A 17,749-nucleotide genomic window follows, 5' to 3' on the forward strand; every position below is an offset into this window, starting at 1 on the left:
ACCTTCAAAGGTCGCATTTATTAGAATTAACTCGTATGCTAATCCAAATCCACGTTAGAAAACCATAGGCTAAAATAAAAATGTGTTGGCATTCTTTAGTTCAAGCTCATCATTGTCCCTAGGACTACAGAAGGAGAAGGTAACAAAAAATGAAAACAGGCATCCCAAGACCAAAAATAATATAAATTGAAAGGAAATGAAAAAATTTATCAGACTAAGGCTGAGAAATTCAGGAATATAGTCTCTTAGATATTTATTGTAATCTCCAAAAAATAAAACCAGATTAAACCCAAAGGACAAAAACCACTTTCTATACAGAATTCACATACAAACTTAATACCTAATAGAGCACAGTTTTTACACAATTAATTTCAATAAAGAGAATTAAAACTTCACAATGTGAATACTTTGTAGCTTTAAACCCAGACAAGAGCTCCTGTGGACACATAAAGAGTCACAATATTTGCTGTGCAGCTGTTAGTTTTCAACTACATGTCACAATCACTATATGAAAACACTAAGCTGTTACTCAAGATTTTCTAAAGAAGAGCTCCACAGTATAATCACTGAGGAGCCAGAAAGTGCCCGGTTACAAAGGAAAGTCTTCATCTGTGCATTTCCCAAGACCCTTGATGGGAGACATGGAACTCCAGGAAAATCTCTGGGCACACATCTTTCTTGTTGACATTGGATTACACAATGTTTCATGGTTTGGTGCATGGGCAAGATGTCTAAATCAACTGTTCTAATGTGACTTTAAAGCAGGTTGTGTTCTGTTGCGCAGTCTGGGGCTGCTCAGCACAGAGGACTGTGTCAATGCCGCAGCTTGTCTTCTTCATGGGGACAAAGGCCAGAGAGCCCAGTGGACAATCTGTTGGGTTTTACAGGGCTAGTTGGGCTCTCTAGAGAAAAGCAAGGATCTTTAGCAGCTGCCTCTGCCACCTTTTCATTCATAGGGAACAGAATGTGACCTTTCCCATTTACTGTCTGGCAAAATCTCCTCATTATCCAATTCTTGCTGGGATCATATTCTTGAGTGTTCCAGTTGTTAGAGGTCCCTCATTTTCTATGCTGCCATATCTGGACATAATTTAGCATTTACATAATATCCTGATTTTTTTTTTAACTCCTTCTTCAGTCAGTAAGTTTACTGGGGATAGGAATTACACCTCTTCCCTGTTTGATTCTCACAGCACTGAGCACTTGGTATTCAATAACGGTGATGACTAAACATTTAAACACGCTCTTAAATTATTATTCTAATGTTGGCTACGTGCTTATGTTTATCTTTTTTGTTTTTAATTTGGCACAAAGTCATCCCTAATCTCCCTGCTTCTCCAACATTCATGTGACTTCTTCAGTCAGTTTGAGAGCTGAGTACAAAGTTCACACTATCATTTTTAAAATAGGGCCACACATCACTGGTGGTAGCCCAAAGCCATTTAATATGATTGGCATGGCCTCACATGTCAGTTTCAGGCAACTGCTGTAGAAAGAGCAGAAGGCTTCATATGATGTACAGATGGCCAAGGTTATCTAAAACCAACTGTTTTCCATCATTTTCAGTGAACAAGTCATAACTTTTCTTCCTAATGGTATCATGATTTACACTCTGCTAACTAAATGAAAAGGCAAAGCACAGTATTAAAATGAGTGTTTTGCCCTAAAAGTTAATGGCAAATAGGAGTTTAAGGTAGGTGACCCACTTTAAATTTCATATAAATAAACACTTAGGCCTGGTTGCTGGATTATCAAAAACTCTATTTTTTTTTTTTTTAATTTTCGCATCTCACTGAAGTCCTAGGCCACCAATTTTAAGATTAACCAAGGGGGTTTGAGGATGAATGTAGAAGTTTCTGTTGAAATGCCAAAGCAACTTAAGAAATCTGACTTTTGCTTCTCCTGTATCACCAGTGTGGACAATTGAGAATTGAAAGTGAATATAACATTAACTACAACCTAAAAAGACATCAATATTTTAGAATTCCCAGGGTTGACAGTGTTAACTTTGCAAACAAAATACAAGGTTGAACAACAAAATAAACAGACAAATGCAAGAAGAAAAATTCTTACTACATAGAACAAGTGATCAACATTTCTGAGAAGAATAAATAGGACTTTACTTTATGTGCATATTTTTTCTTAGGTATCTAAATTAGCCTCTTTTAAGAGACTTCTGGATTTAAGAAGGGAATGCCTATATAAAATAAATGAACATCCATTCTGTCTTAAAAATAAAATCCACAATTCTAAAGCGCAAAATTGACATATATTTGCAAATGCTAAATGTTTGGTTTTATAGGGAAAAAATTACTTTGAAATAGGCACGGAGGAGTTTCACATGACACCAATAAGGTATTTACTGTATAAATTGCACCACTAGACAAATACAGCTACAAGAAATAATTTGAATAAGTTACACACCATCAAAGCATCTCACACATTCATTATAATGCACTCTTTCACGCTAGTTTATATACACTGAGTAAGTCATTAAATATTGCACTTATTGGCCCATGAACCCTCAATTATGAGGTGTTGAAAAATAGAAAACAAATCTATTTTTATAACATATTTCATGCAACATTTAAGACATTTCAGTCCCACAAACACCATTAAATAGTTGTACATTTGGACAGTCCAACGGTATCACATCACGTCTGACAACAATATATTAACAGGAATTACAGGAAGTTTTCATTTAGCACACATCCTAGGGATGATGAAACAATGCATGGAAAACCATCCTACCGATACAACAAACAATCCCCAGTTTCACTTGTATGAGGAGCAGGGAACCACTGGCCAGGTGTCTGTCACACTCACGTCCCTGAAAGGCTGGGCACCTGTGTGGCTCACATACCATCTGTGTCCTTAAGGACAGCATTCATGAACCTAAGCAATCCCTAGCCCCAAACCTGAATATGGAGATATGACCACTAAAAAAAAACCAAAACAAAACACAACCAACTCTCAGTTGTCCACTATGAAGGAAAGTATGAACACAGGTGAATGAAAATACACAGGTAAACCCCCCACCTCATTTCAACAGATAATGACTGGTTGAAACTCCACCAACAATAGTGCTGATTGCAGGTAAATGGTGAAATTTGAGTCTCACTTCCTATTCTTAGTCCTTTCGTTCAGTGAGAGGAGACTGCTTTAAAAACTGAAATGAAAAATAGTATCAGAAAGTGGAAAAGAGAACCACAATTGGAAAGTTCAGTTTGTCTACCAGCTAGATGTTCTGACAGAGGTTTTGAACTCTTTTTGTCTAGAATGTTTGCAAAATGTATTTTTCTCTATTCTTCATGAAAATTATGTGCACAAACATACAAATCAGTGTAAGGAATCTATTTTGTAGACCTTTTTAAACAAAATGTGAGTTACAGTTCGCACACAGCTAAAGCTCCCTTTTCCCTAGCACTGAGAAAGCACCATATTATGAACATTTCCCTTCATAAAAAAGTGTGTGTGTGTGTGTGTGTGTGTATGTGTGTTGGGAGAGACAACACCATGTAAGTGGCCCAAGTGTAAATATTTTAATCTACCGAAGGGAATTATTTGTTGACTGGAGTGTCAAGCATTTCTGTAAAGGTTTATAAGACAAACTACATTTATTCATGAAATAGCAATAACAATAGGTACATATATTTTAGATAAATTCCCCAGACTGTTGCTGCCCCCTTAGGGGATACTGTAATTCTAGAATCTGGAGCCCTTTAAGTGCATTACAGGGAGAACAATTTTTTTTTTTTTTGTCATCATACAGTTTATCTTTGACCCAATTTGTCCCAATTCATTCGCGAATAGGATACAGGTTTATGTCTTTAAGTGGCTTTGGTCCAAAAATGACTTTAAATACAAAGCAATCCAGAAAGCTGACCTGACTGGTCCAGCTCATCGGAAGGACTTCTCCAACTTACTTGCAAACTCTGCAAGCGCAGTTATTCTACACAAACAGGCAAAGTGAAGCCAAGCCACAGAGGTTGTATCTTCCAGAGGGTGAGGAGAAAGGCCACGGGGGTCAAGTTGCTCACATGCTACCCTGACCTAGCACACTGGATGAGTATACACGCAAAGGAACACAAAGTTTGAAACACCAGTCATGCAATGTCTCTAAGTTACAGAGAGAGGATCCTTCAGACAGAAAGACCACCTCCGAAGTATCCCACACCAACAATACCTGGTTGAGCATTCCAATAGTAGATGAAAATGTTTAAGACTTTTTGGTCTGAAAGGGTTTTAGTCCTGACTTCAAGGTAAGATTTAGCTCACAGTTTTTCACCTGCAGCAGCTACCTCAGCCTTGGGAGAGCTTGGTAGAGTCTGGAGACATTTTAAATACAGTCTGACAAATGCCACCTAGTCAACCTAGGAAGGCACAGAACATACTGTGTGCTAAGATATACAGCGGACTGAGCCCATCATGATGAGCCTCTGAGAACAGACTACCACACTTGAAAATCATGTTGCTTTAGGGAAGTTCAGTTAATAATGGAATATTTTATTAAAAAAATATGTGAAAGTCTATTATCAGCATAGACATAGTTAGAATTGGAGGCTTAAATTGGTGTCTGAGAAATGACCAGTGTGCTTAACAAAAGGTCTGTCCTTCATCTGGATAAGAGTTAAATAGGTGCCGTGTACATACTATGTGTTTGAGGACATAGGGGTCTTGGAGAAGTTTGGTTATAGTTTTTAGTATTTACACTTCACATTTATCATAACGATGTTGCAGTTTTCTGCCATGACCAAAGGCATCATCATCCCTCACTTGACAGATAAAAGTCTTAGCACTTAGTTACCGGGCAGCAAAGGGATAGTGACTTGAAGTGAACCTCAGCAGGAACTGTAAGAACCTACTGTCAAGTTCACCAAGGCAGTAGAAGCTGGGGAGGGGCAGGCAGGGCGGGGAGGGGCAGAGGGCCGCAGCAATGAGCTGATTGACTGTTCAGAAGCACTTGTTCTTAGGACCCCAAACATGGGATGCAGCACTTAAACTGCCACCTTAAGACATCAGAAATGTCATGCACCTTCTACATCCATTCACATTCCCCCAAACCAAATGCCCATCCACTCTGAGGATAGCTGTTTACGTGAAGAACTTGCCAGTGTAGTTTTTCAATGACATTAAGAATGGAAAGAAATGGACCAACACCAAAGCTCTTGGAAGCATTTGCTCAACAATCAGGGTTTGTCTCTAAAATAATTGCAGGGGTGAGGGTGATGAGAAGATGGGCAGCAGGGAAATTCGTTCTTGAAAAACTGATTGAATTGCATCAAATACAACAGAAGATGGGTGTTAAAAGTGTACACACTTACCCCAGCATGTACTTTTTGAAGGCATCTTGATGTTTAAAATACAAATTTAGTTAGGCCATTGGTAAAAAATGACTTGTGGCTATTTAGGCTGTGGTGGGAGTTGGAGAGAACGTAGCAGGTTAAGTGTGTGTGTGTTGGTGGCAAAAGGGCTAAGAAGCCTTGCAATTACCCTGCTACAACTTTTAATACGGTTTGATGACAACAGCGCCCCGTTAACCCTGCAGCGCTACCTCTTACAACAAAGATTTAATTTTAAAACTAAAATCGCTTTATGAAACGAGGAATAGAGAATATCCTCTCTTCCCACAAGCTTTATAGCAGAAACATAGGTGTGCATTTACCCAAGCTCTGTGACAATCCACTCTGGAAACTTCTCAGTGAAATTCACACCAGCGTGGGAGCTCTGGGACAGAGAATGAAGTAGGAAGGCTCCACTCACTTCCACAGAGGGTTGGAAAATAGAAAGTATCCAAAGTTCCTTGGCCAGGACACTTGGCCCTCATGCTTCCCTGACTGGGATTAAAGTAATTCAGCATAGGCATGCCTGACACCTACGTGTGATGTAGGCTCCTGACTTGGTCTTTTGGCTGTAGGGCCAATTAAGGTCATTAGCAATGACGTTTCCAGGGAAGGGGTTTACACAAAGGCACAACTCAGCTCTTGACCTGCCACTTTTCTCCCCCTGATTTTGCTTGCCCTTATACAATACTCCATAGAGGAAGGGGCTTGTAAGAGCCCTCTGACTTAGGGCTCTTAGATCTTAGGTCCTTGACATCTGCATGTGTGTATGGGACTCAGAGCACAGGGAAGTTTTCTTGGCCTTATTGCTTTATGCTAGATTACACAAGTTGAGTTTAACAGCTCTAGCCTTGGCCATGGCCACATTCTTAGGCAGTTACAGAAATATTGCATGCAATAGGCTTCTGTTGCAAACTAGTCTACTTTGCTTGCCATGCCCCTTTCTCTTGCCCTTCACTGTGAGTTCTGTGATTTTTTGAAGTTTGTTGGCCTATTAAAATCTACTAAAACATTCTTGCCTTGCAGGGTGCCAAAGTGGAAATTTATTACAAACGCATGGATCTTAAGCTTAAGGTGAGAAATGACCTGGGTTTTTTGAAAACATCCCACAGGTACTCTTCTGTAAGTTTCATCTTCTAACTTAGTAATAATGTATGTGACCTAGTTCCTTGACTTGGAGGTGGTTTTTATCCAATGACACGCTTAGCTATCAGTAACCTTGCTCAAAAGACTTGCACCCAAAACTTTCACAGGAACTGTGTCTAGTTATGGAAAGAGGAAAAAAAATCTTGACCATAACCACCACGAAAGGGCAACAGGAAAATCACCCTAATGAAACAGTCCATCTAAATCTGCCAGTCTGTGCCTGCCTCAAGTCCAGTATCGTGCACAGTTAAGGATGACATTTTCCTTCTGCGGTTCAATGACAACAGCTGGTGAGATTTGTTGGCTTGTTATTCTCAGACGGTCTTAGAAAATCTGGGAGAAAAAATACGTGTATTCAAATGGTTTTCTCCCCCTGCCCCCACTAAATTGCTTCTGGTGTCCTAAAGTGTTGGTTCAACTTATCTTAACTCTAAAGAGTATTTCTCTCAGTAACTTAAGCACCTGTAAAAGCTTACAGAATGGGGAGGGATATGCTTTACAATTGGGAACAATGGGATTGAAAAAGACTACAGATAAAAATTGTTTTTTCCTCAACCTTAGAGCCACTGGGATATTGTTTAAATCTATTGGGTAAAAAGTCAAGTGAAGTGTGAACAGAAGGCACTGGTTGCGGAGGCAAGTCTCTATCCCATGGGAAGAGGGGCTCTAACAAACTTCAAATTCATCTCTATTCCACGCCTGAGTGATGGTTGCAGAAAGTGGTGGGGATGGTGTGTATATAATTGGGGGGGGGGCAATTATTAAGGAATTAGGGGGAAGTCAATCCTTTGAGAAGTCTGCAGCCATTCCTACCCTTCTTGGTTTAAAGACTCATTACCTAATGCCTTCGGCCGATGCCTGTGCCCTCAAATATTCCGAATGTTGGCCCCGAGTTAGGGTCATTGTTTACGTACATAACTAAATTAAGAAGGTGGATTAAATCTCGTTCCAGTCTGGTAAATATGATCATTGAATATTTACCAGACTGGAACGAGATTTAATCTCTTAGAAAATTTGCAAGGGTTTCAAACACAGTATTTCTATTTCTTTATAGTCACTGGTCTCCTCAATTATTTAGTAAGATTGAAAACCAGACACATTTCCTGAACAGTAAACTGACCAGACCCATGATGGTCTCCTGAGATCTCCTCCTGCCCCCACACACAAGCAGTTCCTTGGTTATCATCCTTACAAAACGAATCACAAATTTGAACCCATGGCACAAAATTCAGGTGTAGTGAAATTACAGTCTGAGGTCCCAGCAGTAGCTTAATTTTGAGAAGAAATCTGAAACAAAAAGAGCCTACAAAGACAAGTAACAAATTACATGCAAATACCAGATGTTTATAGATGGATAGTCCTTACAAAGTTGAGATCACATATTTGCCACATTATTAACACAGGAAATCTCCCACAAATTGAATGTGTGTATGAGCCACTGACAAAGATTTCCCTCAAATAATTACTAGGCAGTAGAAATGAAGGTTAATCAACCATTTATAAATGCTGTTTGTTGGTGATGGGCCCCCTCAAACTGCCTGTGTGTGTGTGGAGGGGGACATTAACAGCCACAGTTGGGCTGTGGCGGAGGAGGGCTTTCCTTGAGTCTTGTGTTCTGCTTGGCGGCAGTGATGGCCGGATCTGTCTCCAAACTCTCAGACATTTTGTCGCAGATGATATCCACAAGACGCTCAAACGTCTGCTTGACGTTAATGTTATCCTTGGCACTTGTTTCAAAAAATTCAAACCCTGGAAGAAACAGAAACACAGCTTGGTCATTTTACACTCCGGCTGAAAGTAAATGGGACTTGATTGTGGTTTTCCCTGGTGATTGGGGGAGACCTAAGAGGTGGACCTAAGACGCAATTTGAACAAATGCTGTCATCTTGCTACCAATTCTTTTGTTTACGGTTATGTGGACATTTGATTTTTCCCTGTCAATTTATTTATGCTACCAGCATGGCTGAATGAACCACCAAATCTCTTCGCAAAAGTTTAGTAAGGGCGACATTAAGAATCCTCCTCACTGAGTATGTCTTTGTCCTCCCTTCCTCTAGCTCCTGGCCACCAGGAAGCTTCTTGGAATCTTTTCTAAGATGTGCGATTTGGCATATTTTCCTTATTCCATTTCACATTCGACCACTATTGTTCATGGACATGTTTTCATTAACCTGAGGCTTAGAAGACTTCATCTGTATATTCTGCTGCGAAAGGGACTACCGAAACCCCCTCCGACTCTTCCTGAGCCTGCCATGCTTCGGCCCCACCAAGGATGGAGGGTGGGCTTCTGGTAAAGTTTCAGTACCTAACTGGACGCAAGGTGGCACTACAGAGTCAGTGGAGTTAACCTTAAATGTGCTTCGACCTCTTTTTGGAGATTTTTCTGTCCTGTTAGGGGAACAGCCCTCCATGGCTTTGTCTACCACTGCATCTACCTATTGGTGCAGACTTTTCCTGCGCTTCTGTTCTCTATCAGTAGCAGTGTTTTTACTGACATCTGGAAAAGGACATCTGATATATTTCAAACAAGCTGCCAGAATTGTAAGAAGGTACAAAAAATGTGGTTGCAGTTGCACACTTCTCCCCATCACTGGACCTGGGCAGGAACAGGCTCCGACTGCTGTTCTGTACACAATCTTATCACTCTATTGTTTGCCTTCACATTCCATGGGCTCAGCTTGCCAGTTAGTTGCCATGACAACCTCCCCAGTCCATTCAGGGGACTTTGATTTAGGATGTACTGGGCAGGACACAAAAATGCTTTCCTAATCCATTCTGATTTTTACGCCCTATAAATCCTTCTGGTTACATCTGGCCCTATCTCAGAGGAGCCACATGGATTCAGAATGATTAAATCATGTGATTTCATCTCAGCTCCTGGGACCCAAGGAGAAAAAAATGGACTCATATTTTACATTCATGTCTAAACCTCTGATAACCCAGAAATACTTTGTTGTTCATGCTTCAGTATTTAGTAAAATAAGTATTTCTCTTGAGTTAAAATTTCTAATTTAGTTATGATAGATGACTAGTTAGAGGACTATATTTGAGCTTGAATCCCGTTAGCTATTGTGTATTCTATTGTTAAAACATAAGTGAATAATTGCGGGATTGGAGTTAAAGGAGCATGAGTGGGACCAGTTTCCGTAAAATTCCACGGGATAGTTCAGACCTTCTTTGGCTTGTAGTTTGCTTTCTAGTCTCTGTGGCGGGTGCTTATATAGCTCTTTAACATTCTGGATTTCTTAGCAGAAAACACGAATATAATTCTCTTTCCTAATGTTTTTACAGTCATTTGTCTTACAACAATTTGATCCAGATTTTGGAGAACTCAGGTATGGATCCAAACAATATCCTTATTGTGAAGATGTTAGAACTATTTGCATCTTACTGGGGATTTTCCCACTGCTACGTGCTGTCACAAGATACTAAGACCCCACTGAATTAGTTAAGATCCCTGAATAAGACTTATGAGAAAAAAACCATCCCATAATTCGGCACAAAGTTTTCGTGTACAGATTCAATTTTCTTTTTTTTTAATTTTTTTTAATTTTATTTATTTATTTCAGAGAGAGAGAGAATGAGAGATAGAAAGCACGAGAGGGAAGAGGGTCAGAGGGAGAAGCAGACTCCCCACCAAGCAGGGAGCCCGATGTGGGACTCGATCCCAGGACTCCAGGATCATGACCTGAGCCGAAGGCAGTCGGTTAACCAACTGAGCCACCCAGGCACCCCAGATTCAATTTTCTTATCTCTTCTGCTAACACTTAGTTTTCTTCCTAGTGCTACTTTGGGAAGGCACTGAACTTGAAGGTATCATAAAAGATTTGGCCATTGTGACAAGATGGTAATCTAGGTAAGTGTCTGTCAAATGGGATTCCTTAAATCTGGGCTTTCAGACACACCCTGCTGCTGGCGTACAACTTCAGGTCAGTAAAATGATCCTGAATGCTCTCAGGGACTTGACCAGGAAAATAACATGATATTATACCAGTTTTGGATAGAAGAGGGTGCCACAGTATGGTAAGCGAGAGAGATTTCCTGTCTTCTGCTTGGTAATCCAACTCTCCCACCATGTCGTGTTTTAATGACCCGTTATTTATGACTTGTGCTTTACTTCGTTTACAGAGCTGTCATGAGGCTCCAATGAGACAATGTAGGTAGGTACAGGTCCCCAGCAAACCAAACATCGCTATGATAATAGTAATAATAAACTCCTATTTGAATGGTTAGAACAGGTACTATTGAAAGCCCTTGATATAGTGTAACTCATTTTATCCACGAGGTGGATGCTAGTATTGAAAAAATTTATTGGTTAGGCAATGGAAGCACAAAATCATCGAGTACTTTACTCATTTATTTGCTCAGTCTGTAATGGTGAAGCTGGCTTTGAACTACTAACCTGGACATTCTCTTGCTCCTCCAGATACCTGCAGAAGTAAGCAATTACTTGGTTCCAGCTGAACTGTAAGTTCTATGCTAATTAATAACTCCACTATATATCATCAACTTTTATCATTGAAGTAATTAGAAAATAATAACTGAGAAAAACCTCTGGATGATTTCAAGGTACTCTTGAAAACAAGGCAGACCTTGTGCTGCCTAAGATGGATCAAGGGGGCCATGAGACCAGCTGTATTGGCAGACCACCTCATGAAAGTGAATTTTTTGGTTTTCCAGTCTATGGAAGTCTCAAAAAATGCACATAACTAAATTGAGAAATACTGTATGGCTTAAAATTGTTAACCATCTGAACTTTCAGTGAGTATCAATCTTTTTGCTGGGGGAGGGTCTTGCTTCAGTGTTGATGGATGCTGAGGGTTGGAGTGGCTGGCAATTTCTTAAGACAATGATGAAGTCTGCAGCATCGATGGACTCTTCCTTTCAGAGCACTTTTTTTTTCATAACTGGAGTCCATCCTCTCAAACCCTGTCACTGCTTTGTCAACCGGCTTGAAATGACAACAAAGGACTTATGATATAACAATCTTAACGAGGAGTAGATTTCACTTCAAACCAATTTCTTTGCTCATCCCTAAGAAGCAACTCCTCCTCCATTCAAGTTTGACCATGAGATTATATCTTCAGGCTCCACTTCTAATTCTCCATCGTTACCTCCTCCACTTAAGTCCTGAAGCCATCAAAGTCCTCCATGAGTGTAATCCACTTCTTCCAAACTCCTATTAATGTCAATACTCTCTCGATCTCTTCCCAGGAATCACCAATTTATGTAGTGGTATTGAAAATGCAGTATTCTTTTCAGAGTGTTGTCAATTCCTGTGCCCAGATCCTTTATGAAAGATAGAGCCTTACAATGTAGAAGGCTTGAAAGTAGCAATGACTCCTTGATGGTTCATTAGAAGGCTCGAAAACAACATTCATTTGGTGGCACATCTTCAGCAGAGCTCTTGGGTGACCAGGTACATTCTCAATAAGCTATACTGCTGTGAAAGGAAATTTTTTTTCTGAGCAGTAGGTCTCAACAGGGGGTTTAAAATACTCCCTAAACCATGTTGTAAGCAGCTCTGTCATCATTGAGGTGGTGGTGTTCCATTTCTAGAGCAGAGAGTGTATGTAGCAGAACTTTTAAAGCCCCTAGGACTTTTGGAATGGTAAATGAGCACTTTTCCGTTATGGAGATGGCTTTTTCCCTTAAAACCAGAAGCTAGCTGAGGTTGGTTCAAGAGGTTTGCTTCTGCAGCTCCACTCTCAGTTATGCTTTGGCTTAATAGAATATTGTGGCTGGTTTGATCTTCCATCCAGAGCACTCAAAGTTTTTCCCTGTCAGCGATAAGCTGTTAGAACTTTATCATTTGTGTGTTCACTGGGTGAACACTTTTAACTTCTGTCAAGACTTTTCCTGTGCATTCACAATTTGACTGTTTTGTGTAAGAAGCCTAGCTTTTGGCCGGAATAAGCATAGTAAAGAAGACCTATTGCATGACTTCAACCAAGCTAAGGCCCTAAAGGAGCTAGTTACACTAGTCACATCAAAGATCATGTTCACAGACAACCATACAAATACAAAGAAGTGATCAAATACCATTGGAAAAATGGTGCTCATAGACATGCTTGACACAGGGTTGCAATAAAACTACCTTGGCCTCCATCTCTACACTGAATTAGATATAAAAGTTTCTGGAAATGGTTATTTTAGCATCTAGTTGTTTGGATTCAGGGCAGATGAAAGTTTACAGTGCCATAAATGATCCTCTATCCAGTTGATTAATAATCAAATCTTTTTGAGGCCATTCACCCCCTATACCTATGTATGCTCATGGGTATGTAAAGCCCATGGCCTAAATCATAACAGATTCAAACACCTCACCCTTTACTCTTCTTTGCTGGATTTTTAGGGCCATTCGCTCCCAGTATTTTAACTTCAACCATAGCAACATGACCTTATTCTTAGAAATCTTGAACCTCTTATCTATATACACGGACATTAGGGAGAAGCCTGTGCTTCAATCAGGAACCAGAGTTTTTCTTACTAAACTTATAAGATCATTTCCAATTTACTAGGCAGGCCAGGTTCTGCAGTTTAAATAAGTAGGCCAAGGTTACACAGCAAGCTGACTGTGAAGGCTCACAGAAATCTCCTGATAACTAGGTTACTGATATAGCTTCCAGCCTTGGACACCTGTCCCTCAGACTTGATAAGCCAGTAGTCATAAGTAAATGTACACTTTGAGTTTCCCAGAGACACTCTGACTGTCATTTCTTTCTTCCCTCATCAGAACCTTTCTAATTTCTCTTGGGACACCTGAGCCTTACACTATACTCCAGTACAGCTCTGGTTCATGTCTCTTCATGCCTGATTCTGAATGATCATTCCTGCCCTTTCCAAAGGTTATTACAGGCACTGCTGGACTTCATGTGTGACTTCATGTTTCAGTTTCACTTGAGAGACTCAACAGAAACTGGGAAACATTTTATATGGAAAACGTGTTCAAGAAGGGAAGAAAGCCAAAATCAAACCTGTCCTCTTCATACTATGTACATTGCTAAATGGGCAGTAGAGAGCAGTGGTGCAAATCAGATTACACTCTAGTGCCCAAGAGTTGTAATCCTACATTGTAATGTTACAACATTGGATGGCTACCTGTATTAGCATTACCTGAAGGGCTTACACACGTCTAAACTCCACTACAGACTAAAATGGAATCACAAGCAGGGACGGAGCCTTAAATATGCATTTCAAGGCTCCTTGGGAGGTTCCTTATGCACATGAAGGGTTCAGATTCGGTATTCTCTGTACACCCATGTTCATAGCAGCATCAGTCACAAGGGCTATTTGCATTGCATTCCGTCTTGACTGATGAGTGGATTAACAAAATGTGGTATAGACATAATGAAATGGATTATTCAGGAATAAAAAGAAATTGATACATCCTTCAAATGGATGTTATCTCCATACTCCATGGAAGTTATATGATCTAACCAGTCACAAAGAGACAAATACTGTATGATTTCACTTGGGAAGTACATACAGTAGCCAATTTTGTAGATACAGAAAGATAACAGTTTCCATTTTGCAAAATGAAAGGAATTCTTGAGACTGGTCGCATAACAAAGTGAATGTACATGCTTATGGCTAAGATGGTAACCATTATGTGTATTTCTTTTACCCAAATTTAACAGATTTACACCTCAGGGAACAAGAAAAAGAAAAACTGAAGAACAATGTGAGCCAGAAATAGAGACTAAAAGCTATTTCTCTGAAGATATAAAACAAAACTGACATTTAGCTAGACTCAAGACAAAAAAATAGAGCAATTACTCGAAACATAAAAACCTAACAAACCAATTACTAGTAAGAAGAATGAATCCATAATCAAAACTTCCCAACAAAAGGCCCAAAAGCAGAGGCTTCACTTCACTTCAATGGTGAATTCTATCAAATTTTTAAAGAAGAATTAATATCAATCCTTTTTAAGCTCTTCAAAAAAAAAAAATCAAGATGAGAAAACACTTCCAAACTAACTTTGAGGACAGCATTACTTTGCAATCACAAGGACACCAGAAGAAAATTGTAGGCCAATATCCCTAATGAACCTAAATCCCAAACCCCTCAAGACAATATTAGCAAACCATTCAACAATGCATAAAAAGAGTCACACACCAAGATCTTTATACATACATACATACACCAAGTGCTTTATTCCAAGAAGGCAAGAATGGTTCACCATCTGTTAATGTGATGCACCACATGAACAAAAAGCATACGATCATTCTGTGAAGATGCCGAAGCAGCATTTGACAAAATTCAACATCCATTTATGATAAAAACTCTCAACAAGGTAGGTATTGAGGGAATGTACCTCAGCATCATAAAGGCCATATGTGACAAATCCACAAATAATGTCACACTCAACGGTGAAAAACTGAAAGTTTTGCCTCTAAAATCAGGAACAAAGATGTTTTCTCTCATCACAATATTGGAAGTCTTTGCCAGACGACTAAGGCAAGAAGAAGAAATAAAAGGCATCCAAAGAGGAAAGGAAAAAAAAAACTATTTGCAGAAGACATGATACCACACATACAAAATCTTAAAGACTCCACCAAAAAGCTCTTAGAACTAATCAATGAAGTCAGTAAAGTTGCATGATAATCTGTTGAGTTTTGATACACAAATAAGGAAATAGCAGAGCAATTCAGGAAACAAGGACAATGGAATCAGAATCAAATACCTAAGAATAAATTTAACCAAGGAGGTGAAAACTATAAAAACATTGTTTTCATCAGTAAATGAGAAGCTATTCTTGGAATAGCTGGAGTTCGTGGGGAGCGTGAGCAGCGTCCACAGCAGGGGGGCCATGCTCGCCGCCGTGGCCTGGGCCGTGGGCGAGTACCTGTCCGTGTCCTGGGACCGGCGGTGCACCGTGGAGCAGATCACCAGGTTCTTCGAGGCCCTGGAGGCCCTGCTGTTCGAGGTCACCCAGTCCCGCCCGTCTGCCGCCCTTCCCAAGTGCCCCCCACAGGTCATCGCCGTGCTCATGACCACGCTGACCAAGCTGGCCTCCCGGAGCCAAGACCTGATTCCCAGGGTCTCTCTGTTCCTGTCAAAGATGAGGACCCTGGCACAGAGCCCAGCGCTGAGCTCCGTGCACGGGGAGGAGGATGCGGGAGCCATCTGCACGCGGGCCACCGAGCTGCTGACCCTGCTAAAGATGCCCAGCGTGGCCCAGTTTGTGCTCACGCCGAGCGCGGAGGTGTCCGAGCCCCGCTATCACCGTGATGCCAACACGGCCCTGCCGCTGGCCCTACGCACAGTCAGCCGCCTGGTGGAAAAGGAGGCGGGCCTCCTGCCTGGGTGAAGGGACGGTGGCCGGGGCAACGCCGGCCGGCCGCAGATTAAGAGCCTGGTATTAGGGCCAAGCTGCGGCTGCTGTGACCAGAGGGCAAGTCAGAGGGTCGCAAGGCCCGGGGAGGAGGCCCGGGAGGGTCTGGGTCCCTCCGTGCTGAGGCAGGGCTGTCCCATCCTCGGCCTTCGGGTGTCTTGTCTGTCTGTCTGTCTCTGCTGTGCTGAGCTGTGTGGTGGAACAGATCTGATCTGGAGCGCTCGTGCTGTTGGGGGCTGGATGGGGGCTGCCTGGTCTGTTTCTGGTGCTCCTTGCTCGGGGGCGAGAAGAGGTACGGCAACAATAAACCTCTTTCAGAACGAAAAAAAAAAAAAAACTTTTTTTTTTTTTTTTAACTGGTGAAGTTTTTATTAAATCCACATAAGTAAAAACCGTATCGTGAGGGACTGGGGGATGGGGCCACCAAGTAGGAGCCAGGCCACCAGAGGGGGAGGTTGGGGGGGAGTGGGGGGGATTTGACAGGACAGAGACAGAGTCAGGCCGGGTTGGCCTGAGAGGCCACAGACTCAAGGGCCACCATCAGGACCACTGGATAGCTCCTGGGCACTCAGGCCAGCACCAGGCAGGCTCAGCAGCGGGGATTGGGAATTTAAGAATTCATATTCTTAAAATGTCCATACTTCTCAAAGCAATCTACAAATTCAATGCAATCTCTATCAAAATTCCAATGCCATTTTTAACAGAAAAGTAACAAAGAGTCCTAAAATTTACATGGAACTACAAAAGACCCTAAATACACAAAGCAATCTTGAGAGGAACAAAGTCTGAGGCATCATGCTGCCTGCTTTCAAACTGTATTACAAAGCTTTGGTCATCAAACACTATGGTACGGAAATAAAAACAGGCACATAGATCAGTGGAACAGGAGAGTTCAGAAACAAATACATGCATATATGATCCATTAATTGTATATTCTTGGCTCATTTGTCATCAGTGGGAAAGCACGGTCTCTTCAATAAATATAAATAAATAAATGAAATAAAAAAATTAAAAAAAAATTAGTGGTGCTGGGAAAATTGGCCTCCTGTGAAAGATTGCAACTGGCTCACTAACTTACACCATTTACAAAAATAAACTCAAAATGGATTAAAGACTTGACTGTAAGATCCAAAACCATAAAATTTCCAGAAGAAAACAAAGGTGATCAACTCCTTGATACCAGTCTTGGTGATTTTTTTTTTTTTAATCTGACTTCAAAAGCAAAAGCAACTAAAGCAAAAATAAACTAGTGGGACTATTTCAAACTAAAAAGCTTCTGCACAGTGAAGGAAATCATCAACAAAATTAACACCCTACTGCATGGGAGAAAATATGCCCAAACCATAAATTTGACAAGGGGTTAATATATAAAATGTATGAACAACTCCTACAACTCAATAGCAATAAAAGAAACAATCTGATTTAAAAATGGGCAGAGGAGCTGAATAGGCATTTTTCTGAAGACCTACAAATGGCAAACAGATTCATATGAAGGGGTTCAGCATCATTAGTCATTAGAAAAATGCAAACCAAAACCAGAATCATATCACTTTTCACTTCCCAGAATGGCTAATATCAAAAAGAAGTTTTGGTGAGGGAGTCCAGAAAAGGAAATGCTTATGCACCATTGGTGTAAATTGGTGCAGTCACTATGGAAAACAGTATGGAGGTTCCTCAAAAATTTAAAGATCCAAGCAGTTGTACTTCTGAGTATTTTCCAAGAAAAATGAAAACACTAATGGACCCCCATGTTTAGTGCAGCCTTATTTACAATAGCCAAGATATAGGAACAATCTAAGTGCCTATGAATAAATAAATGGAAAAGGAAAATGTGTGTGTGTGTGTGTATATATATATTTACATATATATATTGTGTATATATATATATTTACATATATATATATGTAAATATATATATATA

The 17,749-nt window shown here is 40.6% G+C and overlaps 1 protein-coding gene across 2 annotated transcripts in view; it reads right to left on the reverse strand.

Moving 5' to 3' along the window:
• Nucleotides 1-234: 234 nt before the first annotated feature.
• RAB3C (RAB3C, member RAS oncogene family) overlaps nucleotides 235-17,749 on the reverse strand; it is a 291,655-nt gene continuing 274,140 nt past the window's right edge. For both annotated transcript variants that reach the window (XM_073905444.1, XM_025892455.2), the window contains exon 5: nucleotides 235-8,237. In XM_073905444.1, coding sequence (XP_073761545.1) covers nucleotides 8,050-8,237 — 188 coding nt within the window. In that variant the 3' untranslated portion in view covers nucleotides 235-8,049. The remainder of the gene's footprint in view (nucleotides 8,238-17,749) is intronic.

This window comes from Callorhinus ursinus, unplaced genomic scaffold (assembly GCF_003265705.2).
Source record: "Callorhinus ursinus isolate GAN/ISIS: 27379988/994484 unplaced genomic scaffold, GSC_fseal_2.0 scaffold23, whole genome shotgun sequence".
In the NCBI taxonomy this organism is placed as follows: domain Eukaryota; kingdom Metazoa; phylum Chordata; class Mammalia; order Carnivora; family Otariidae; genus Callorhinus; species Callorhinus ursinus.